Below are 26,486 nucleotides of genomic sequence, written 5' to 3'. Positions count from 1 at the left end.
CACATATGTATTCATACACCCACATACCTTCCTATATAGACATATATATGTATATACACATACATATGTGTGTATATATAGATATACACACATTTATATTCCCTTCAACTATTCTCATACTGAGAAAAGTTTCATAAGTTACAATGATTGTTTTTCCATGTAGGAATGTAAATTCTTCAACTTTGATAAGTTCCTTATGATTTCTTTTCCCTGTTTACCTTCTCTTGCTTCTTGTATCTGAATGTCAATTTTTCTATTCAACTCTGTTTTTTTCATCAAGAATACTTGAAAGTCCTTTATTTCATTTTATAAACATATTTTCCCCTGAAACATGATACTCAGTTTTCTTGGGTAGGTAATTCTTGGTTTTAATACCAGCTCCTTTGACCTCCGGAATATCATATTCCAAGCCCTTCAATCCCTCAGTGTAGAAGCTTCCAAATCCTGTGTTATCCTGATGTGTTTCCACAATATTCAAATTGTTTCTTCTTAGCTGCTTGTAATATTTTCTCCTTGATCTGGGAATTCCAGAACCTAGCTATAATATTCCTAGGAGTTTTCTTTTTGGGATATTTTTCAAGAGGTGATTAGTGGATTCTTTCAACCTCTATTTTGCCCTCTGGTTCTAAAACATCAGGGCTGTTTTCCATGAGAATTTCTTGAAGGATGATTTCTAGGTTCTTTTTCTGATGATGGCTTTCAGGTAGTCCAATAATTTTTAAATTATCCCTCCTGGATCTATTTTCCAGGTCAGTGGTTTTTCCAATGAGATATTTCACATTGCCTTCTATTTTTTCATTTGTTTGGCTCTGTTTACTAGTATCTTGATTTCTTATAAATACTACTAGCTTCCATTTGCTTCAGTCTAATTCTAAAGGAATGATTCTCTTCAGTGAGCTTTTGAGATTCTTTTTCCATCTGGCAAATTAGGCTTTTTAAGGCATTCTTCTCCTTGTTGTCTTTTTGAGCCTCTTTTGCCATTTGAGTTAGTTTGTTTTTTTTAAGGTGTTATTATCTTCAGTGAGGTTATCTTCAATCACCTCTTTTCATGATTTTCTTGCATCATTCTCATTTCTCTTCCCAATTTTCCCTCCACTTCTCTTATTTGGTTTTCAAAATCCTTCTTAAGCTCCTTTATGGCCTATAACCAGTTCATATTTTTCTTGGAAGCTTTTGGTGCAGGAGTTCTGACTTTGTTGTCTTCCTCCTTTTCCATGCTTTGATCTTTTTTTGTCCCCAAAAAAGGAATCTAAAGTCAGATTGCTATGCTTGCTTTGCTTCTTTTGCTTCTCATGTTGCCACTTAACTACTTGACTTTTAATCTTTTTGCCACAGTAGAACTCTGCTTCCAAAGAGGAGAGCTTTGTCCCAAATTGCTGGGGTTTTCTCAGCTGCCAGAGCTATTAGTTTGGTGCCCTCTCAGAAGCCTCCACTGGCTCTGGCACCTGGTCACACACCCCAGGACCTCCACCCTAGACAGCAATCCAGATCCAAGCAGGTTAAAGCAAGAGCAATTACTCCTCGGACTGGTTGCTTGGTCCCCCTGAAATCTGTAGGCCAGGAGCTCTGAAGCAGCCACACAGCAGCAGCCACTACACCTCAGCTGCATCTCCCTCTGGGGGACAGAGGCCCGACCACACTCCCAGAGACCCCCTGTTCCCAAAGTCCACACTGACCTCTCACTTTGTCTTTGGCATTTATGGGTTTATAATTCTGGAAACCACCACAGCTGCTGGTGATCCACCCTCCCAAAGTCCCTCCAGCTACAGCCAGTTGGGGTGCCCTGGGGCTTAAACTGCAGGCTTACATTGGGCTGGGCTCTGCTCCCAGTGCTCTGCGATGGCCCCTTCCTTTAGGCCTGCCGGACTGCCTTCAGTGGGAAATTTGTTTCTCTCTGTCACTTTGTGGGTTCTCTAGCCCTAAAGTTTGTTTAGAGTCATTTTTTATAGGTATTGTATAGGTATTATAGGTATTTTATATATATATATATATATATATATATATATATATATATATATATATAGAGAGAGAGAGAGAGAGAGAGAGAGAGTCATTTTATAGGTGGTTATGGGGGGAGCACAGGGAGTTTTCCTGCTTCTATACTGCCAATTTAAGTGATATTGTTTTAATCAAATAGTGTTTACTGAACACTCAAGAACCAAAGCAGCAGGTGAAGCTAATTACGCTCATGAATTTCTCTGTATGTGTTTATAAAATCCAGCTCATCTTTCCAGCCCATGTCACTCACTCTTAAAGTGCTGAGTCAAGACGTTTAAACATAAGGGTTCTGACCCCGTTTTGTGTCATGGATCCCCTTGGCAGTCTGGTGAAGCCCAAGGGTCACTTCTCAGAGTAATGGCTTATGGGTAATGACAGCTTCAGTTAGAGGTAATTTTTCCCCCATCCAAGTTGATGGACATCCTAAAATCTACCCCATAGGTTCAAAACTCCTGCTTTAGAGGAATGTATAAGAAGAGAGGTTCAAAGTGCTGTGTTGAACGTCATAAGGCTGTGTCACAGGATTGAGATTTAGAGTTGAGAAGGGGAGGGAACCTTAGAGGTCATTTAGTCTGACCCCCCTCATCATAGGGAAGAGGAAATTCTGAGGCCCAGAAAAATGAAATGACAGAGACAGGATTAAACCCAGATCCTTTCTCCATGTGCAGTGTACTTTCCAATGGACTACATAGCTTTTTTAATCATCATAACCTGGTTCCAATTCAGCAAACATGTATTAATTGCCTTCTCCACTATAGTCACCATTCTAATTACTAAGAGTACAAATATTTAAAAATAGATCTCCTGCCTTAAAGAATTTGAAGTTTGATTGCATCTAGTTGTCTCAATGGATAGACTTGCAGTCAAGATGATGAGTTTATATCATACTAGCTATGTGGCCGTGGCTAAGTCATTAAGCTCTCAGCCTCAGTTTCCTCCTCTGTCAAATAGGTATAATCCTGCCACTAATCTCACAGGTTTGTTGTTAATAATATGTGTCAAATACTTTTTGAACCTTGAGGAGGGAAGAGTGAATAATCACTAATAAAGCACCTGAAGTGTTCCAGGCACTATGCTAAGCTCTTTGAAATGTGTCTCCTTTAATCCTTAGAACAACCCTAGGAGATGGGGATTATTATTATTCCCATTTTACAATTGAGGAAAATGAGCCAGACAGAGAGACAGCTCAGGATCATACAACTAGTAAGTATATGAAACCAGACTTAAAGTTACATAAATGATAGCTACTATTAATTGAGCAGTGCAAGTACACAAATTAATATGATGCCAGATAGGATGTTGTATAGGATAAAAAAAGAGATCAAGACAAAGTGTTCTAGAACAATTTGAGGAGGAAGAAACCAATTTCTGCCAGGGTTCGAAGTAGGGAGCCTGGAAGTCTCCTTATCAGAGGTGGCCTTGAAAGATTAGAAACACAGTAAGATTCCACAAGTTTTCTTATGAATGGGAGTCACACTGCCTATTTGAGCCAAGAAGAACAGCTGTTGGGATGTCACTAACCCTAGTCTGTTAAGAAAAAATGCCAAATTCACATTTGTTGTATGTTAAAACTTAAATTCTATCTCTCTCTGTTAGAACCCACCAATATTTTAAACGTTGGAAGATACAGTTTTTTAAAACCCCAGAACTTCTTTTAGGCTACATTAGTATCCAGTGCTTAACACAGCACCTAGCACATAGTAGGCACTTAATAAGTGCTCCTGACTGATAGACTAGAGTACTCAGAAAAGCATCCTGAATAACCTGAAAGAAGCAGATCTTCCAAAATGCCCAGCTCACCAGGGCAGGGTCTGTGGGAACTGGACTCCTTAGACATCATTAAACCTGTTCTGCAATAAGTGTGTCCCCAAGACTCCCAAAAGGCACATGGTCTCAGTTTTTATTAATTATCCTTTCTTGTCCCTTTCAATTCAATCCTACAGTTTTTTTTTAATTAAACATTTGGTGCCAAGAACTGTGATTTAAAAAAACAAAAAACAAGAGTTCCTGCCCTCAAGGAATTTACATTGTCCCAAATATATTTCTTTCTACTTGTTATATTACCACTAGGAACTAAATTAGAATAGAAGAATCTCCTTGAGAGTAGAGATTGCATGATTTTTTTTATATTTATATCCTCAGAGGTTAGAATACCGTATGTGTGTGTGTGTGTGTGTGTAATAATAATAGTAGTAAAGATCACAAAGCCTGACTCTAAGGTTGCCAGAATCACTGACCCCAAGTCTACCAAGCCCACAGACCCCAAGGCTACCAAGCCCACTGAACCCAAGGCTACCAAGCCCACTGACCCCAAGGCTGCCAAGTCTGCCTCCAAGGTCAGTAAGTCAGATCTTAAGGTTACCAAATCTGGCCCCAAGGCCACCAAATCTGATGCTAAAGCAGCCAAGTCTTATTCTAAGGCTGCTAAGCCTGCTGAGTCCAAATCCAAAGATGCTGGGGCTAAAGCTGCTGGTCCCAGGCCTTCAAAATAGATCCTTCAGAACAGAAGGACTTGTTTAAAGCTAAAACCTCCCTTTTTTCCCAGCCAGGGTATGATTATTCACTATTTTGTACAAATAAAGAAAATGACGAGTCATAAATAAGAAAAATAATAATAATAGTAGTAGTAAGTAGCAGCAGCAGCAGCAGCAGCAGCAGCAGTAGTAGTAGTACTATCAATTGATTAAATTTGGGTCACCTTGGCAAGAGAAGCCTCTCAAGAAGAGCTTTAACCCTTAGAACCTGTCTTGGGCACACCACACTCTACTGAAATACTCCAATATTATTTTCTAAAGAAGTGTTTAATTTGGTTCCAAACCTATCATGTTGTTAGGTAACTTGATTAATACTAATAGCCCCTAGTGACTGGTAGTGATGCAGATCAAACATTCATTCCAACAGTCAGCAGAGTGGCTGTAAACCAGAACAGTTAGAAGCCCAAAGTTTTCCTCTGGGATTATTCCAATAAGCCACAACGGTTGAAGGCTTTTTTCTCTAGGTATTTTGTAGTCCCTTGTCTCTGGTTATTGCTTTACAATTCTTCCAACAGCTCATGAGAGCTGTATTTTTCACTTGATTTCCTATACTTTACTGTGTATGATGGAGGTATCCATAAGCACTTAATGTTTATTGATTCGAGCTTACATAATATTAATTCATATTTGCATAGTTTTTTTGGTTTACAAAGCTCTTTTCTCACAACAGCACTGTTAGGGCATTAGTACAAGTGAAATACCCATTTTACAGATAAGAAAACTTCAGTGTGAATGTCACATAGAGTCAGGGACTCTTCTAGCTGTTGTAATGGGAATGCAAATTTGGAAGATCTTCCCTGCCCCTAGGCTAAAATGCACCTGAAGCCTGGGGAGGGAGGCTTGTTTTTCAGTAGATACTTCTTGATTGGCCAGTGAGTCAATAAGGTTGTTACATTCTCTGAGCCAGGAGAAGGCTATATAAGCCCTGATGTGTAGCTTTGTTTTGGGACTCACTTTGAGAAGTGTTCTGTGATTTGATCTGAATTCTGGGAAGCCGTTGTTGAGAGTCCCCCGGCTTTGAAAAACCCAGATGTGGAAACCCAGATGTTGACTGGGTATGGATGTAATGGTTGGACAGTTTGGAAATCTGTCTACTTGATCTGTTTCTGTCTTGATAATTCTGCCTGTATACTTTGAAGTTCGGGGTACTGACCTTTTTCCCCTGAACAAGGTAAACGATATATGTCTGACTGATTAAAGTAAGCTTGTTAACCCATTTTGAGTTGCTTCCCTTTAACAAAGCAGATCCAAGAACCTGTATGGGCAGCAAACCCTGAGGACGTGCTTGGGGTGCTTGCCTCTACAGCTGTACAGGCTACAAGCTCATTCACCCCACTGAAGTGCTGTGGATTCTTCTTTTATCCTGTTTCCAAGGTCAAAGGAAATTAATCTCCAGCAAAACAATAAAGGTTATGGTAAATAGATACATGTGTGTATGCATATATCTGTGGAATTATATGCATATATACATATGTATTTTCACACACACATACAGTATAAGCAGTGAAAGATTCTGTTCTTCATTGCTAGGAAACAAGAGGACAAGAGTTAACAACCACAAGACATAATCATTGAAAACTGAACTCAGTTTTAGCACAGAAGGTTGTTCAATTACATAATTTATAGGCCCTTAAAAGAAAACAGTCATGTTGATTCAAAGACCTGTGTGGAAAAACTGAACTGCCTCATCTATTGTTACTCTCTCTAATACTCTTTACAGATAAAAAGCTAATGTTTAAAGTTTTTTGGGGGGGGGGGTTGTTTGTTTTTTGTCTTTAGCCCCAAGTATCCAAATACAAGGGATAATGTTTCACCTAGAAAAATTGAGCCTAATAGAAATCTCTTGGGAGGAAAATGCTTTTTCTTCTTCCATTTTAAGCTTCTGCTATAAGCCCTTCAGGTGACCACATAATATTAGCAGTTAGAGATGACTAGATTGAGGTGGGACTTACTTTCTGTCAACCAGTCAATTGATTCCTGCAAATTGTTGCTTGACTTTCTGAAGCAAAATTTCAGTAGTGAGGTTTTTGATCCTTATCTTAAAACCAGAATGTATGTGTGTGTATACACTCTTTGTTTTATTTAGCAATTATGCTTAAATTCTAATATTATCTAAAAACTATGTGTCATAGAGTGAGCAACCCAAATATTTCTAAATCAAGTCCTCACACAATATGATAACCAAAAAATGTTCAATTTTTTTAAATTGTCAGCTTGCTTTGTCTTTTAAAAATACCCATAACTGTTAAAATACTTGGGGCAGGTAGGTGGCACAGTGGATAGAGCATCTACCCTGGAGACAGGAAGACTCATCTTCCTTCGTTCAAATCTGTCTTCAGACACTTATAGCTATGTGACCTGGGGCAAGTCAAACCTCTTTGCCTCAGTTTCATCATCTGTAAAATGAACTAGAGAAGAAAATGACAAACCACTCCAGTATCTTTGCCAAGAAAACCCTAAATGGGGTTAACAAAGAGTCAGTTACTACTAAAAAAACAACTGAACAACAAATTAAGATATTTGGACATGAAAAGTTTTAGCTTTTTGGCAGAGAGATGGCTTTTTAACTATTTCTTTTAATTAGTTAAAATGCACTTCAATGTATCTGTTCAAATTAATATACTTTAAGAAGATGCCATTGCATCATATGCTAGTCTCTTAGACTGACCTCTTCATGGGCACAAGAGATCAAAAAGCTGTCATTCCCTTTCATGCCTCTCTCCTAGGCTGGCCTCTTCCTACTTGCAGAGGACCTCCCCAACCCTTGCTGCAGTGGACAGAGAGACTTTATTCTATCCTACTTCCACCCCCTATTTCCTGGACTGGCCTGCCTCTGGACAGACAAGAGAAGCACCATTACATCATCTCCACCCACTAGTCCCCTCTCCTGAGCTTCATAAGGCTGTGACAGGCCTCTACCCCGAGACCCAGTGGTGTTGATACTCTACCCTAACCCATTTGTCAATGATTAACAAACTCCTGCCCAGCCATACCCTCCCAATTCCAGTGATTCTGAACCCACAGCTATCGTTATATCATTATTCACTCTCCATCCTCCCTCCCTTATTACTGTCCCCATGTGCCACTCTAAAGCTTCCTGCCTCTTCCACTGGGCTCTCTGGAATGCTCGCTCCATAGGCAACAAACTTGTTTTCATCTTAAACCCCGCCTTTTCCCACTTCTTTCATCTTCTGACTTTGAGCCTAGGTGCCCTCCTGATGGCACAGTCTTCCTGGTCGAGCTTTCCAGCCCTGGCTGGTCATCCTTTCCTCCTTCGTATATTCTTCTCTGTAGGTCTTCATGACATTACTCTTTTCTGGTTCTCCTGTTTATTTGGTCATTCTTTCTCAGTCTTCCTTGTTGGCTCTTCATCCAAGTCACACTCATGAAGTGTAGGCATCCTATAGGAGTCTATCCCTGCCCATCTTCTCCCATCCTTCAGTTTGGTTTCTCATGGTGATTTCATCAGCTCACATGGATTCAGTTAATCTTCTCAATGCTAATGATTCTCAGATGTACTTATCCAGCCCTAACCCACCTCCTGACTCAGTCTCATATCTATAGCTCACTTTCTGACATCTCAAACGAGATATCCCAGAGACATCTTAAACAAAACATGTCCAAAACTGAACTCATTATTTACTCCCCAAAACTCTGTCCTCTTCTTAACATCGCTATTTCTGCTGAGGATATCACCATCCTCCCAGTCCCCCAAGGTCACATCCTAAGTGACTCCCTCTACATCTCACTCCCACCCACCCACATGTAATCTTTTGCCAAGCCCTGTCAATTTTTTATCTTTCTAACATTCCACATATATGCCCCCTTCCGTCTTCTGACCCTGCTTCCACCTGGTGCAGGGCCGGCCTCATCACCTCACACCTCTCTCCAAGCCACTCCATCCTTCTCTCTGCTGTCAAGGTGATTTTCCTAAAGAGTAGATCTGACCTTGTCACCCCCCTACTCAGCAAACTCTAGGGACCCCCTGTCATCTCCAAGATCAAATATAAGATCCTCTGTTTGGTGTTCAAAGCCATCCATAAATTGCCCCCACCCTCCAATCTTTTTTTACTTTATTTGCCCCTCGTATAATGCAATGACACGGTCTCCTTGCTGTTCTTTACACATGACACTCTATCTCATAACTGAGCACTTTTACTGTCTGTCCCCCATGCCTAGAATTCTGTATCCCCTGGCTTCCCTGGAGTCCTTCAAGTCCTACTTAAAATCCTTCCTTCTAGAAGCTTTTCCTAATTCCTCTTAATGCTAGGGATTTCCTTCCATTGATATTAGCCAATTTATTCTGTACGTATAATGTTTGTACATAGTTATTTGCAAGTTGTCTCCTCCATTAGACTGTGAGCTCCTTGAGAGCTGTAACTGTCTTTTGCCTTTCTTTGTGTCCATGGACTTAACACAGTACCTGGAAAATAGTAAGCATGTATTAAATGTTTATTGACTGTCTAAGAAGTTGCATTCATTCACTAAATATTAAGCTTTTGGTATGCCATGGTACTATGGGAAGTAGACTAAATTAGAAGACGGTTCCAGGGGTGAGGAAACTGCAGTCTCCAGACCCTTTGACTGAATCCAAGTCTTACAGAACAAATCCTTTTTTTAAGGGGATAGATGAGTTTTATCCTGTAAAACTTGAATTCAGTCAAAAGGGCCAATTGGTCAAGGGACCAAGAAGGTAACATGTAGCCTCAAGGCCGCAGGTTCCCCACCCCTGGTTTTTAGATTGTATAACCTTGGACAAGTAACTGACTTATTTGGCCACAGTTTCTTCATCTGTAAAGCAGGGGAAATAATTCCTGTCCTGACACAAGATTTTTATGAGCTGCCATTGATAAAATGCCTTTCTTCTCTGACACAAAGAAAATTTTATCTTTAATAAAGCTATTGATTTACAAGCGTTAATATTTATATAATAAGCTATGTAGAATCATAAGACCATTGGTTTAGAGTTGGATAGAACTTATTTGTGCATCTAGTCTGACCTCCTTATTTTATTGGTGAGGATTTTAAGCCTAAAAAGATAAAGTGACTTCACAGGGTCAAAGAAATTGAGTTGTATGTGGGACTTCAACAGCCATAAAGTACAAATGACACATGAAAGGAAACCCCACTACAACATCCCTAACGAGAGTCATCCAACCCATTTAAAGACATACAAAGTGGGGGAACCCATGACCTCTTGAAGCACAACCCATTCCATTTTTGGATAGCTCTAATTCTTACAAAATCTTTCCTGACATCTAGTCTAAATTACTGCTATAATTTCCTTCCATAGCTTTTGTTTCTGTCCCCTGGAGCCGAAGGAAACAAATCAAATAATGCCTCTTACCCGTGAAAACCTTCAGATACTTGAAGACGGCTTTCATGTTCTCTTTTCACTGATTATTCTGTCCTCTGAGCTAAACATCCCTAGCTACTTCAACCAATATTAGATTAATTGCCCAAAGTCATACAGATGCTAAATAAATAGTAAAGCTGAATTCAGGTCCTCGGACTCCAAATCCAGTGCTATTTCTAACATACCATATCGCATATTTCAGGGCATGATTGTCTTTGGTTTATTTGGGGGTAACAATGATTCCCTCAGTATAGTCCACTGATAGAGGTCATAAACCCCCTCTAGTTCTTTATAATCCTCATTGCTTCTTGTCTTTTTTTATAAACCCTTCACAAATGATCCACTGATTATATTAGGCTCTCGCTCTTCTAATTTATCAGGACTCCAATTTACCACTCGGCTCCTGATACATTGCCCCTCGTTTGAGATCTGCCCAGCTCCATTTCCTAACATACAGGTAACTCCCCAGAGCTTTCTTTTGTACCATTTTGGTCTCAGACATTATTCTTTGGTCATTGGTAACATGCTGCAGCCAGCCTGTGCCCACCACACATCTTTCTAATGCCATGGGATTATTTGTCACTGATTCCTCTGAGATCATGGTGCTCTCTGATTATAGTATCGGCAGGACAATACTGATCTTAAAGAGAAGGGACTTTGTAGCAGTAAGCATGGAACAGTACCCTCCATGGGGTCATGGAAAGCAAATATGCCATTTCACAAATGTAATCCAATCCATTTTTCTTATCCTACTCAATTCAGCATTGCCTATGGTGCATGCTCAAGATGTAAATACTGGTGGATTAAATCAGTGGGCTGTTGATCCTGCCGAACATCATCTGTTTTTTACCCGTGCTGTTTTGTCAGTGTAGAAGATTAATAGAAACTTCCCCATTGCTGTGGATTTCATTAAGGAGAGTTTCTGCTCTTAATGCATTTAATATGACATATGAGAGAGACTAGGTGGGACCTTTTGGAGAACCTGATAATAGGGAAACCTTTTTTTTCTTACTTTTTCAAAGGTTTACACAGCAATTATTATCCAATATTCCTTCTAGTACCAAATTCTATTCTGATATATGTGGTACTTCACATAGAGAAAAGATTTATGCAAGTGAATGAAAATTTTTTTAAAATATTCATTTATTTTACTCTCTATAAGCCTTCTTGGGGTTAGACAATAGGAAAGTCAAGATCATTAAGGGAAAAATTGTGGGACAGTAAATTGTACATGTTAGAAAAGCTGTATTGAATGTTTTCTTCTCTAAATCAAGGAAAATTTGAAATTTTGCCATGAGTAAAACTATTGACTTGCCAATATTAATTTTTATAGTGGACTTACGGAATTACTTTGCTGTTTAATATTCTATTCACCTTCAAATGAAATCTTATTCTATAGTGAATGCAAAAGTTACTACCTTTCCATTCCCAAAAGTAGATAATTCTCAAGGGTACCTTAACCAGGCATGAACTGTAATTGTCAGATTCTGGAACTACATTTAATGTCTGGTTTCCCCCAAAAAACACTTCTAATTCCAGAGGGATCTGTCATTTCTGCTGCTGATGTCTGAATGCTTAGAGGACTAACTGCTCAACCCTGCTGGTACCAGCTCCTGAGACCATCATGGGACCTGAAGGTAGCCTTCTGCATAGTGGCCAGGTGCACATCATCGTCTGGGGGAGTTTGGCAGCTGTTGCAACTTTCCTACTCATTACCTTCCTCATCTTTCTGTGCTCCAGTTGTGAAAGGTAAGACTTAAGATGAGCAAACTTTTATTGAAACCTAAACATATCATTGTTTGTTTTAGCTACTGCTACGCAACTCAGCCAGAAGAGGCTCCTGTTTATTAAAATTAATCCCTTTTACTCTCAGCTATAATGATGATGAGCCCATTTTCTATTTCAATGAAGACTGAGCCATTATTTTAACACTCTTTTGATAACAGTTCACATACCTGTGTATTTGAGGCCTTTCTGAATGCAGTTATTTGCTAACCTGACATTTGTGAACATATCTTGTTATCTTCAAGTTAGGTGTGGATATTTTGAAATCTGGGTATTGTATGAATAAAGGTGACAACCTACAGTGCCATAGTTCGATGCACAATTTGGTGTCTAATAGCTGCTTTTTTACTTTTGAACTTTTAATTCTTACAGAAGCATTAATATAAATAGTCAGAACAATCACCTTAAAGACAGAATAAGATAATGGAGTGCCAGAACCTCAGTTAGTGAATAGATTTCACGGAGATAATTTTTTTTTTTAATGAAAAGAAAGCTATCCTCATGTCAATGTAGACAACACAATTACTTTATTGAGAAATTTTATATCACAGATACCATGGAAATCAAAGCCATTCTGTATGCATCATCTTCTCTAGAAAGAGATCCATTGACTCGAAATGGGGGGGGGGCAGGGAGAGGAGAAATCTTGTGTCGTTCAGTCTTGGGCAGAGTCCAACAAATGGCATCTAAGTGCTTTCTGTCTCTAAATAGAGCTGGTAAGAACTGGAAAATTGGACTTCTCTGGACTAGAAAAGAATTCCAGTTTCTTCCCAGTCTCTGTATTGAGCCCTTTGGGATTCGAGGCTAGAACCAGATTTCTTCTTGAGTCTGGAGTAGAAGAAGCTTGAGGGCGTGTTTGCTTCTGTCTGGAAGAGTAGGTTTTTGTAATAAGATTACCTCCCATTAGATGTCACTCTTCCCTTACAGATTGTCTGTGGTAATCCTGCTTCTCAAAAACTGACTACATCCTAATTCAGATCAATGCAAGGCAATTCCATTGCCTCTTACCTGTGGCCACCACAGACTGAAAAAACTCTGAAAATCCGGAGTGCACAAAACATTCCCCAGTAGCCCAGAGATTTAGATTTGTTTTATGTTTACTTATCCAAATTCCCACATAGTACTTGACTTTTCCAGCAAAGGCTTTCTCTGTTGAGGCAAATTGGAGGGGTAAGATCATCTGCATACTTCAGAACAAATATCTGTGTATGTAAGACTGTAAGTCACAGAGAATTTGCTGATTTGTACTGGTAGGAGTTCCCTTATACTGTTATTCCATATACCAATGAAATCATAGGTCTAATGCCTTACCCTATCCCTATATGATATATACATATATGCTTATGCATTACCTTATACATGTATATATGTCTGTGTGTGTGTACACACAAATAAATGTATGTACATTCATGCTAATACACTTTGGCTTAAATTACCTATGTATTTCAGGCAGCAACATCTTGAAGCATGATCTTAGAATGCTTTCTATTGGCACCACAACCACTGTTCACTTCCTCTGTAAAAGCTGGCCAAAAATATTTGCATGGGCTTATGGTGCTCTTTTATTGTCTCATTGAACTTCCCTCCAACAAATGAGGTGGTAAGATTTATGGCATAATTACCTGACTGTCCCTTCTTCCTTATGAAGTGGTCTTTTTTTTAAATGAAAGAAAAAGATTTTATCAAGAATTAAAGCAAGATTTTCTAAATCCTAGGGAACCAAAGGTATGCAGTACTGTATGTTTAATCTTTAGATCTATGTCAATATAAATATGGAATGTCACTAAAAGTTCATATTTTAAATTTCAGAGAAAAGAAGCCAAAACAACAAAATGGTGACCACGAGAACCTGATGAATGTGGTAAGGCTTTGATTTTTTCTTTTTTTAAAGCAGTTGTACATTTTAGTATGTTTCCACATGCCCAGGGCCAGAAGGAAGCCAGGCAGGATGCCTAAAATCAGCTCTGCCTCAGCCATTCTGTATCCTGAAAGGTTTCATGGGAATCTGTATTTCTAAAAAAAACTCAGTACCTATTAACTACAATTAAATGCCTGTGTTGTTAGCCTTGTAATGTGGAAATCAGTAATAGAATTTTTCATAACCACATGAATTTGATTGTCAATGCCCAAACAAGGAGGTGTTTAAATATTCCTGAATTTATGGTAGCACTGTATTCTTCAGAGTAAGCCTACACAACAAGCCTTGGGCAGGCCACTTATGGCCCTCCAGCCACTTGCAGCATGCCAAAGGATTCTGGCCAGCAGTGAAAAACATAGAGGAAAACATCCTTTATATGTAAAGGAAATCCTTTGGTGGGCTCCAGGTTATGCAAACCTGCTTTAGAGCTTCTGCTAACCCTACTCCCATCATCAGTAAGCACTATTAAGCAAATAGCACAAGAATCTTGCCTTCTAACAAGGTTTACAGGACCATGCCCTTTTGCATGAACTTTGCCTGCCCCTCCAAGTCCTCAACCCTAGAGGCCCATTGATCTGATTGGCCTCAAGAGACTGGAATATATCATTTGAATAATAGCAGCCTTAGGGAGTTTGAAACCTTGCCTTAGGTTATCCCTGCCTCCAGAAATTTCCCTCAAAGGAAATTCACCAAAGGATGACTCTAGAGAATTTGGGATCATCTTAAGAAGAAATTTGAACTCTCATGTTAGTGGCAGTAGAAGATAATACTCTTTTCACGATGTTATGTTGGAGAATACCTCTAATAAACTTCCTGCTTTGGATCTACTTTCTCCAGAGTTGTCCCAGAACAGGGGCTTGTAGAAAAGCTTGGAAGGTTAAAGATACTGCTTTTGAGAATATTCTCTCTGGTGGAAGGAGGTACTTGATGTGGAGGAGGCTAATGAAGCTTGGTAAATAAAAGTAAATGCAAATATTGTGTTTATTAGCAAAAGTTTTTGCAAAGTCGTCAATAAGCATTTATTGAGGGCCCGGCCCACTGTGTGTGCCAAGCACTGTCCTAAGTACTGGAGACAAAAAGAAAGGCAAAAACAGAACTCTCCCTCGGGGAACTCACTATCTAATGGGGGAGACAACATGCAAACAAGATCTATACAGGATAAATTGGACCCCTAAATCATTCAGAATTTACCCAAAATACTATAGTAGATGCATTTTTCCCAAGTAGAGTCAGTCCCCAACTTACAGAAGCAAAATATTAGTGTTGAAAGAACCAGAGAGTATATCTAATCCAACCAGTAACTAAATAGGAGTCACTTCTGCAGTGGAAATGTCAGCCTCAGCCAGAATCAGATTAAATATAATTGACAAAGTTTGAACAAAATAAATGAAATTTAATACAACATAATGTTAAATTGTGATTTTTCTAAGCCAATATGTGATCAGCAAAAATCCATTTCTATTTTAATTTGACACAAATGCTGTTCTACAGCATCTCTAACAAAGTGATCATTCAATATTTCCTTGAAAGACCTCATCTTCTAAGGAAAAATCTGCTATTTTTCCAGGCAACCCATTCTACTTTTGGCTAACTCTAACGTCAAGAAGTTCAGGATTGGCTTTTGTTTTGTTTTGTCTTGTATTTCCCTTTATATCCAACTGTAATGTTAATGGGATATAAAATCTTCACCACCCATTAATAGGCCTCCTGTGAAGCCCATTAAGGGAATCTTGCTTAAGGGAGACTTGTTTTTCCAGGAAGGGCCACACCTTTTGTAACTTTTTAATTAGGCAGTAGGTTGTGATGCCCTCTAACCCTGAAAAAGGATATATATACTCTAAGGTTAGCATTTTGCTCTGGGAATCACTCATTGGAAGAGTGTTCATGTGGTTTGGCCAGATGAGACTCTGGGTAGCTGTTAAGGAGCCCCCAGGCTTTGAAAAACCCAGATGTTGGTGCTTTTCTCTCTGGTAACTATGTATGTATTGCCTTGGACAGTTGGATCTGTCTGTTGATCTGTGCTAATTTCTCTGAAGCCTTGTCTGTTGGTCTTTATTTCTCTGTTTATATTTTCTGTTTTCTTTGTTTGTACTTTCTTTGAAGTTAAGAGTGCTGACTTTTCCCCTGAACTAATGAATGTAATTTAAAAGATTGTTGACTCCTTGAACAGCCATCTTTTCTAGTAAAGCAGATCTAAGAACCTGTGCTAGCAGCCATCCTGGGTATGCCAGTGTGATTGTTGCTACATCAACATAGTCATCCCTCTGAAACTATTCCCAATTGTATTAGCTTCCTACTGCCTTTTTAGGTCAAGCAAACAATTCCAAACCTTGTTCCATAGGATGGCCTTTTAAATACTAGAAGACAGTTGTCATATCCCCTGCCCCCAATACACACACACACGTATGTGCACACTTCTTTAGGCCAGAATCATAATTAAAGCAGGATGACTGGAATTTTGCCTTCCTTCTGTTGATGATCTCAGATTTATCTTGTATGTATCTTCTTTGCACAGAGTTGTTTGCATGCTGTCTCCCCCATTAGACTGTGGGGACTATCATGTGAAGATAGTCGTGTACCCAAATACATCCACAATTCCATTCCTTTAACAATAGACCATTTGGGAAAGACTTAGTGCGTTATACCAGAATTTTTTCTTATCTTATATGGCATATACTAGAAAATGGTAATAGGGGAAAGAAGAGTAAATAATTCACAGTAGTAACACAGATTATCACGTGGGCAAATTAGAATATGGGATTTTCAGTTCTGATCGTTTTATACTGATATTTGGAATGTGGAGCAGAAGGGAAACAGCATGATTTTTTAAGGAAATGCTTTCAGTGTTGACAGCTTTGTTTTGACTTGTAAATTGCTTAACTTTACTATGGAGGTAATTTAAACAGAGATACACTCCTGCCAATTAGTTACCTTCCTGATTATAATCATATACTATAGCTAAATTCTTTCTCACCACAATTTTAAACAAAATTTGCTCACAGTAGCCACATGTTATAATATTATACTTAAATTTGCCATATATTATAATGGATGGGGAAGCTAACTAACATGAGTAAAATAGCAAAGTGACCCTGAAAGGTCATTCTTACTTCCAGATGTCCCATTTACCCTTATTTATATATGTTCATGAGAATAAGTAAGATTTAGAATGCTGGGGACTGGTTTTGCTTTTTATCTGTACCCCAAGGACTTATCAAAGTGTCTGGCACATGAATGGATGAATGAAATGAGCATTCTTTAAGCACTTACTATGGGCCAAGCACTGTTGTGGGAAGGGCTAGAAATCTAAAGAGAAAATTTGAGACAGGCTCTCCTCTCAAGAAACTGACACCCTAACTGGGGAATACAACACATAAAAGTAAGTTCAGTTGCAAAATAGACAGAAAATCCTGTAAGTCCCAAGGTGCAGTGGCAGAGCAGAATGGCAAGACCTAGGGATCCTTAAGTTGCATGATAGTTTGGACAATTGTAGAAAATGGATGAACAGTAAAGCTCCATGGTCTTCCATCTCTTAGGATGGAAGACAATAAATGACTCCCATCTTGTATAAGAAGTATAAACAGCCAAGCAGCCTAAGTGGGTTCTGGGCCTCAGGACTAGGGGAGGGGACAAAGGGGAAATGGTCCCCCTCTCAACCGTCTCTCTTACACTCCTCTCACCCTCTTATCCTAACATCCACTGTCGCTCAACCCCTAGATCTTGTTTCTTTTAGAAGACTCAGGTGAGTTCTGGGCAGTCTTCCAGGAAAGGAATGAAAGCTAAGTGATAAATAAATGCTTATTCATTAATTAGGCAGTGAGCTAAATTTTAGCATATTGCTATGTTTATTCTAATACTAGTTTAAGTGAGATCATGAATTCTTCTCTAAGAATCTTTTAGACTATAATAGATCTAGTATATGGATGTTCCCACCTAGAAGCAAAGGGAATTAATCAGATACCTTGAAAGATACCCTATAGTTAACTCGGTTAATATTGAACAATCTGTTGAACAATTTGTATGGGACATAAGTTTGTTCCTTCCTTCCTTCTTTCCTTCTTTTCTTCCTTCCTTTCTGGCACTGCCCTCAACAATTTTTTATTCATTTACTTTTAACATTCTTTTCTTCTTAAACTTTGAGTTCCAGATTTTCTCCCTCCGACCCACTCCTCCCCCACCCCTAAGAAAGCAAATAATATAATATCAATTATACTTGTGAAGTCATACAAAACATTTCCATATTAGATATTAAGAGAGAGAGAGAGAGAATTATACTTCAGTTTGCACTCAGAGTTCATCAGTTTTCTCCTTGGAGGTAGATAGCATTTTTTCATCATGAGTCCTTTAGAATTGTCTTGGATCATTGTATTGATCAGATCAGTCAAGTCTTTCACAGTTAATCATCATTCCAACTGCTATTATTATGCACAATGATCTCTTGTTTCTTCTCACTTTGCTTTGCATAGGTTCAGATAGATCTTGCCATGTGTTTCTGCAATCACTCCCCTCATCATGTCTTACAGAGTAGTAGTACGCCATCACAATCATATGCCATAACTTGTTAAGCCATTCCCCAACTGATGAGCATCTCCTTGATTTCCAATTCTTTGCTGCCACAAAAAGAATTGTTATAAATATTTTTTGTACATGTAGGTCCTTTTCCTTTCTCTTTGATCTTTTTGGAGTATAAACCTCGTAGTGGTATTGCTGAACCAAAGGGTATGTACAGTTTTATAGCCCTTTAGGCAAAGTTCCAGATTGTTGGACCAGTTCACTACTCCCCCAGCAATTTGTTAACATACCCACTTTCCCTCATCCCCTGCAGCATTTGTTATTTCTGACAGAATTGAGCTCAATTGTACCTCAGAATTGTTTTCATTTGCATTTCTCTAATAAAAAGTATTTTAGAGCATTTTCTGTATGACTTTGGTAGCTTTGATTTCTTCTGAAAACTGCCTGTTTATATCCTTTGAGTATTTATCAATTAGAGAATGGCTCTTATATAAATTTGACTCAATTCCCTATATATTTGAGAAATGAGACCTTTAAACTTGTTACAAATTTTTTTATATTAATTAATTGCCTATAGTACCTTTTAGCAAAATGTAGTTTCCCTGATTATCTTTTTATAAATTAGGTCTATTTTTGCTTTTACTGTATCTGAGATCATGATTTCTACCACTGCCTTTTCTTATGTCAGCTAAAGCATAATAGATTCTGCTCCAGTCCTTTTTTTAATTCTGTGTGTGTCTGTTTCAAGTGTGTCTCTTGTACACAACTTATTGTTGGATTCTGGTTTCTAATCCATTTTGCTATCTGCTTCTATTTTATGGATGAGCTCATCCCATTCACATTCACAGTTATGATGACCAACTTTGTATTTCCCTCCATCCTGTTTTCTTCTAGGTATCCTTCTCTCTCGTTTTATCTTGTTCCTCCTCAAAAGTCTGTTTTGCTTCTGACCCATGCCTCCCTTAATCTGCCCATCCTTTTATCATTTCCCCCCACAAACTATTTTCCCCTTCCCTTCTTATTTCCCTATTGGGTAGATTTCTATCCCCAACTGAGCGTGTTTATATACTCTTCCCTCTTTGAACCAGTTACTATTAGAACAAGGTTCAAGTATTACCTGCCACCATATAAAGGTATATATTATATATACCCTCTATATAAAGGTAGTGGTGGTGGCAGGCAATGCATGAAAAATAAAACTTCTTGAAATATGATATCTGAGCCAAGATAATAGCTTTCAGGCAGTCCAATAATTAAATTTTCTCTCCTCAATCTCTTTTCTGGGTCAGTTGTTTTTCTAATAAGATATTTCACATTTTCTTCTATATTTTCATTCATTTTACCTTGTTTTATTATTTCTTGGTATCTCATGGAGTCATTTGCTTCCCAATTCTAATTTTTAAGGAATTGTTTTCTTCAGTGAACTTTTATACCTCTTTTTCCTTTTGTCCAATTCTTTTTTTTTTAAGGAGTTCTTTTCCTCAGTGAATTGTTTTAGTTTTCTTTAATGAACTTTTGTGCCCCTTTTTTCCATTAGGCCAATTGTGTTCTTCGAGGTGTTATTTTCTTCAGTATTTTTTTTGTGTCTCTTTTACCAAGCTGTTAATTCTCTTTCACATCACTCTCATTTCTTTTCCCATTTTTTCCTCTATCACTCATTTGTCTTTACTCTAACAGGAATTCCTGCTGGCCTTGGGTCCAATGATTATTCTTCTTTAAGGCCTTTTTCATAATTGTTTTCACTTTGTTGCCTTATTCAGAGTTTATGTTTTGGTCTTCTCTGCTACTGTGATAGTTTTTATGATCAAGCTCTTTTTTTTCTTGTTGTTTGCCCATTTTCCCCACCCTATTTCTTCACTTTGAACTTTATGTTAAAGTTAGACTGTGCTCAGCTGGATGTGGGAGGCACTGTGCCAAGGGTTAGGCTTTTTTGTATGACTGTTTTCAGAACTAGTTCTAGGGTTCTGCAAGTTTTCAGTGCTTCCAAGGTTGTATTATCTTGGGAGAGGTATGGTCACTGCTCTCCTGGCCTGTGCTCTGGCTTTTCACCCAGGAAGGGCCCTGGTTCCCTGCAATTGCAAGTATTAGTGTTCCTCTTAGCCCTGGAGTTGTGACCATGTCCCCTGCTCCCTCTCCGTCCTAGAACTGCAACCCAGAACTGCTTATAAAGTGCCAATCAGTGGCAGCAAAGAGCCCCCTATAATCTCTTTCTGGCCAGCTGTGACTCCCAAAGCTTCTGTCACAACCACCGGTACTCCTGTTCCGCTCTAGGTTTGTGTGCGCCTCAGTGTGACAGAACTTTCTTCCAGACCTCCTAAGTTGGCTTTGGCTAGAAAAATATCTCCCTCTCACCTTTTCTTGGCCCTGATACTCCAAAATTTGATCTGAGGCATTTTTTTAAATAGTATTTTATTTTTTCCAATTACACTTAATGATAGTTTTCAAAATTCATTTTTGAATAAGATTTTGAGTTGCAAATTTTTCTCACTGTGTCCCTCCCCTCTCCTCATCCCCTAGACAGCAAGCAATCTGCTATAGGTTATACATGTTTGAAACATTATTTTAAAGTTGTTTAGAGGGTAATGTTGGGAGAGTTCAGATGGGTCCCAGCCTGTATTTTACTATTTTCTGGATATAATTTTGTATTGCTACATATTTCATATAGGTTGGTGAGGTTTTGTTGTTGTTGTATTTTAAATCACTTTGTTTTAACTCCTTTGTTACAATACAGAATACATTTCTTAGCTATGTTATGTGTTCATTTTTTTACAGCCTTCAGATAAGGAGATGTTTAGCCATTCAGTTACTAGTCTGGGTACTGAACTTCCTGCCAGCAGTGAACAAAACGGGGGCCTTACCAATGGAGACAGTAAGTTCTGCTAAGATTTCTAACATGTAAAAATCCTACCATGTATACCTTGTCATGTTCTGAACTTAATGGATGTCCAGAAACTTTAAGTAATATTATTTAAATTTTGCTTCTATCCGTTTACCCACTTTTAGAACCAGTTTTACAAAGTCTCATCGAGTTGCAGCTATTAAGTCTTCTTCTGGCTTTTATATTTCCTGGTTCCATGACTCCAAGTTATCATTTACTTTCTCTGGCAATGTAATCTGAATTAGCTGTATCTTACAGCTCTTGGCAGCTAACATAGTATTCATCATATGGAAGGTCCTTAATGAATGTTTGTTGAACCTGGAGTTCCATTAGAGTTAGAAGATAAACGCGTGAAACATCTTCCAACCTTTGTTAAGTCTAAGCTCTTAGAATAAGGTGGTATTTTATATCTATATATATTTTTAAAACTAGAGTTACTGGTCCATAGCATCATACTTTGTAAAGATATTCCTAATAAAATGAAAAACATTGGTTTAATAACTTACATAAGGCCTTATAACATTAACAATTCATTGCTAAACTGAAAATTTAGAATTTAGACCGCAGATCTTCTTATCAGGATTGACATGCAGGGGTGGAAAAGAACCAAAAAAAGAGGGAAAAAAAATAAGCCCAGCCCCTTTGCTGGTGGGTGACATTACTCCTAGCATAGGTGAGCTGGCTGTGTTGACTGTTTGATCACAAATGTGCTTCCAAAAATGTGAGATGATCACAAATAATGCCATAATTTCTGTACCAAAAAAATCTGGTATTCTGCCAAGGTGACATGGAGGAAATGACTTTTATTTGCCCTCCAAAGGACCTCTTATGCAAAAACTGTCATTGGTTGTCCTATCCCACATAACTTGAAGGAGCTAATAGAGTCAATGAATGTGGGAAGAGGTGACTGCTCACTAGGGGTTAAAATAAGTATCCTTATTTTTCCCACAGGTGAAAAAAAAAGGTGATGGGGGGGTGGGGGTCTTTGGTAAAATAGTGTTAAATGTACATTGAAGTATGGCAACAGGTAGGTACCATTTAGAATGAAAGGTATGTAAAGAATATTTATCTGAGACAAATTGTATCCCTTATTCAGTGGAGTAGCATTGGAGATAAAAATTAAGTTTTGTTGAAGAAATTAATTTAAAACCTAAAGTCATCGTGGGTGAAATTATTACAACTAAGTAGGTTTATTAAAGTGCTACAGTTTAAATTTGAGAGATATGCCAGTTCATTTCCTTCTAAATTATGAGTAAAATAATAAGAATCCTTAGTCCATAGTCATGTCTCTATAATTTTCTTCTTAAAGTCAAAGAAGATGAAGCATTATGATTTTTCCTCATTTTACTGTACAGTAAATCATACAGTGTAATAATGCTTTGGGGGGTGATTGGATCTCTTACTTTAATTCTTTCTTTCTTCTCCTGCTGCTATTGCAGTTCTTTCAGAAGACAGTACTATGACGTGCATGCAACATTATGAAGAAGTACAGACTTCTATTTCTGACTTGCTGGATTCCCAGGACAGTACAGGAAAGTCAGCAAAATGTCATCAAAGCCGGGAATTACCTAGAATTCCTCCTAATGATTCCTTGGATACTATTCTTACCACAAGAAATGTGGACAGTGACCAGGGTCTTGGGATGGAAGGACCATATGAAGTTCTCAAAGATAGCTCCTCCCAGGAAAACATGGTGGAAGATTGTCTGTATGAAACCGTGAAGGAAATAAAGGAAGTGGGAACAGCAGCCAACCTAGAAAAAAACCAAAATGGAAGACCAAATTCTGTAACTGCCTTTAAAGAGATTCAGGGCCCTCACCCTGTGAACAAAGTTGAGTCTGCAGAATATGCCTCTGTGGACCGAAATAAAAAAAGTCGACACAGTGTCAATGCAGAGAGTGTACTTGGAAATTCTTTGGATGTAGAGGAAGAAACCCCACCACCTGTCCCTGTAAAACTCCTTGATGAGAATGAAAATGTGCAGGATAAAGCAGATGGAGAGGCAGCAAATAAAGGGGCCACAGAGAGTACTAGTCAAATCAACAAGGTAAGCTGACTCTTTCCTCATATTTTTATAGTATAAAAAGGGCAAAAATTATTTAAGTGGGCAAAGTTGACCCCCAACTTTGGTGTGACCCTTTAAAAAATTTTATTCCAGGTACATTCTATATAATACCCATGGGGATTTCCAATCTGCACGTTCCTCTGGGAAATTGTTCCATAAATGTTTGTACTACTTGAATGATGAAGACTTTTTACTGAATGCTAGAGTTAGGATTTTTTTCTTCTCTCATTACCAGTGACAACTTTTGTTTATGAAGCACCTCTCTCAGAACTTTTTTTGATTCCTAACCAATTATCACAGCGTGTCAGGTTAGGGGCAAATGTTATTTTTCCCATCATAGAGATAAGGAAACAGAAGTAAAGAAGTTAGTTTATTTGCCCAAGGTTAAAAGACCACAGAGCATCACATAATCACCCCTGAGCTGTATGTGTGTCCTGCTTTTTCCCTCAGACTTATGTCTGACATACACAAATAAGACAGCCTCATAAAGCAAATTATTTATAAACTACATGTGCCTATGCAAATATGTTAACAATAATAGCAGATGAAATTATTATAAAACACATAGCACAGAATCATAAAGTATCATAACTAGAGGGGAGCCCAAAAGTCCAATTCAGGCCTAAAGCAAGAATCATTTGTACATTCTCTTCAACAAGGAGTTACCCACCTCTGCTAGATGAGATGTTAAGTCAGTTATAACTAGTAGCACAAGAAATAAATAGAAAAATCCAAAAATGTCAGTCCCAAATATAGACATGATCAAAGTCCTATGAGAAGGCAGGGTGCCACAGAGGAGTGCACAAATTTTTATCAACACATATATTCGTATTTCAAATAACTATCACCAGGCCATAAAAGTACTCATTTGGATTGGTAACCTTATGATTAGTGAAGAGAGGACTTAACCAACTGAGTAGCATTAGCCAAATGAAATCATTTTCTCTCTCTGAGGCCCCGTTTCCTCATTTGTAAAGAGAGTGATCATCATATTATACTGCCTACCTCACAGGGTTGTCATGAGTAAAAAATATAAATAAAACCACTTTGTAAAATGCTATATGTGGATACTGCAATTGTTCTCTACTACAAATCAAAAATAAACCTGATTCTCTGCTTCATGAGCAATAAAGGCTTGTTAATGGAAGGGCCAGAATTTAAGAGAAATAATTGTAGCTTCCCTGTTAAAAACTAAGATATATGGAGGGATTAGTCATAAAATTACAGAGGTAAGAAGGACTTCAGAAGTCATCCAGTACAACCCATACCTGAATAAAAATACTCTGGCCCCCTTTGATATCAAATTTGCATTCATTTACTCATCATTTATAATATATAAGGCATTAGGCTAGGTACTATGAAATATAAAGGCCTAAATGACTCACTGAAATAAAACAGTCCCTGCCCTCCAAGAACCTATATTTGACTAGGGAGACATGACATGTACACAATTAAATGTAATACAAGGAAAACTGAGGAGGGAGAGCCTTGACAACTGGGAAAATTAAGTAAGGCTTCATGGAGGAGACCAGTCAGGTGGGACATGACTTGGAACTTTGAAAGAAGATAAGAATTCTGAGAGGAAAAGAGGATAGATTCCAGACTTGGGAAATGACTTGGAATAAACGCATGAAGGTTAGAAATGAAATATGAGGTTCAGACAACAGCTATTAGTCCAATTTGGCTAGAACCCAGAGTTCATGAAGAGGTGTAGTATGAGATAAAGCCAGAGAGGTAGGTTAGGAGCCAGATTGTGGAAATATTTAAATGCCAGGTTAAGGAAGCTAGTTAGCAGGGGAGGTGACACATTCAGACCTGCGATTTAGGCAGCTACATCAAGGGTAGATCGGAGACAGACTGGAACAAAGGAGACCAATTTAGAGGCTAGTCTTAGGTGATGAAAGCCTGAACCAGAATGTTGGCTGTAAGAGGAGACAGACTTGAGAGATGCTGTGGAGCTGGAATTGATAAGACTTGGCAACTGATTAGATTATTAAGTAGGAGAGAGAGGGAAGGGTCAAGGATGATTCTTAAGTTTACAAACCTGATTAATGGCCCCTAGCAAAAACAGGCAAGTTTAAACTAATAGCAAATTTAAGAGGGAAATTCATGAATTCTCTTTTGAATATATTGAGTTTAAAATGCTTCATAAATGTGGTTTATCTAAGAGGATAATTGACGATGTGTGATTCAAGTCTGGATGTCATCTATAAAGAGATAACCTGATCTAGGAGCTGCTGAGATATCTAAGAGATTGACTGTTGAGAGAGATGAAAAAAGGGAACATCAAGGATAAAGCCCTGGAAACACCTTCAGTGGGCAGGAGGCACCTAGGTTGGTGCCATAGCGCATAGAGCGCCAGTCCTCAAGTCAGGAAGACTCATCTTCCTGAGTTCAAATCTAGACTCAGACACTTACTATGTGAGACCCTGAGCAAGTCACTTAACCCTCTTTGCCTCAATTTCCTCATGTAAAATGAGCTAGAGAAGGAAAAGGCAAACCACTCCAGTCTCTTTGCCAAGAAAACCCCAAGTGGGGTCATGAAGAGTTGGACACAACTGAACAATAACAAAATGTAGGCCTTGAAGTAATCTATAAAGAGATGACCTGATCTGGGAGCTAATGAGGTGTCTTAAGAGAATGAGTGTTGAGAGAGATTGAAAAAGTGGGGAGTGTGGGTGGGGCACAAAGGAGCACCTTCAATGGCAGGAAGTTGACAGTATTCTATCACCGGAGAATAAGGAGATCAGACAGTTAGGAATAGAACCAAAAGAGAACCGTGTCATAGAAGCCAAGGAAGGACAGAGTATCCAGGAAGAAGAGGGAGTGGTAAATAGTATCAGAAACTTAGAGGGGTCAATGAGAATGAGCATTAAGAGAAAGCCACCAGATGTAGCATTTGTGATCACGGATAACCCTGCTGTCCGTAAGAAGTAGCCATTCAGTGTTCCCTGGAAGATCTCCAGTGATGAGGAACTCACTACCTCACGAGGCTGCCCATTCCACTTTTATACAACTCTAATGGTGAGGAAGGTTTTCCTTATAGTAAGTCAAAATTTGCCCCTCTGTAGCTTCCATGCTTTATTCTAAAGTCTGTCCTGTGAGTCCAAGTAGACCAGTTCTGTCATGTGACACCTTATTCCCCATCTTGCTGTTCCTTGCACGTGGCACTCCCACCTTCCAATTCAGAGCAGTTTCACTGGTTGTCCCCTATTCCTGGAGCACTGTCTCTCTCTCTTCATTACCACCTCCTTGCCTCCCTGGCTTCCTTCACATCTCAGCTAAAGTCTCACCTTCTGCAAGAAGATTTCCACAGTCGTCCTTACTTGTGTGTGTATTTGTATATTTAGATATAGATCCATCTGTCCATCTTCCCATCTATCCATCTATCCATCTATCTATCTATCTATCTATCTATCTATCTATCTATCTATCTATCT

The 26,486-nt window shown here is 38.6% G+C and overlaps 1 protein-coding gene across 8 annotated transcripts in view; it reads left to right on the top strand.

Moving 5' to 3' along the window:
* PAG1 (phosphoprotein membrane anchor with glycosphingolipid microdomains 1) overlaps window positions 1–26,486 on the top strand; it is a 238,446-nt gene that overhangs the window by 181,413 nt on the left and 30,547 nt on the right. For 6 of the 8 annotated variants that reach the window (XM_069100177.1, XM_069100176.1, XM_069100178.1 and 3 more), the window contains 4 exons: window positions 11,428–11,637; window positions 13,483–13,534; window positions 20,876–20,972; window positions 22,421–23,028. In XM_069100177.1, the coding sequence (XP_068956278.1) occupies window positions 11,513–11,637; window positions 13,483–13,534; window positions 20,876–20,972; window positions 22,421–23,028 (882 nt within the window). In that variant the 5' untranslated portion in view covers window positions 11,428–11,512. Of the gene's footprint in view, window positions 1–10,268; window positions 10,346–11,427; window positions 11,638–13,482; window positions 13,535–20,875; window positions 20,973–22,420; window positions 23,029–26,486 lie in introns of all 8 variants that reach the window. The other 2 variants (XM_069100173.1, XM_069100174.1) reach the window with 1 other exon arrangement.

The sequence above is a fragment of the Petaurus breviceps genome, unplaced genomic scaffold, assembly GCF_028583685.1.
Source record: "Petaurus breviceps papuanus isolate PSGF00001 unplaced genomic scaffold, PetGlider_PUasm1.0 38, whole genome shotgun sequence".
Classification (NCBI taxonomy): domain Eukaryota; kingdom Metazoa; phylum Chordata; class Mammalia; order Diprotodontia; family Petauridae; genus Petaurus; species Petaurus breviceps.
This window is presented reverse-complemented; position numbering and strand designations above follow the sequence as displayed.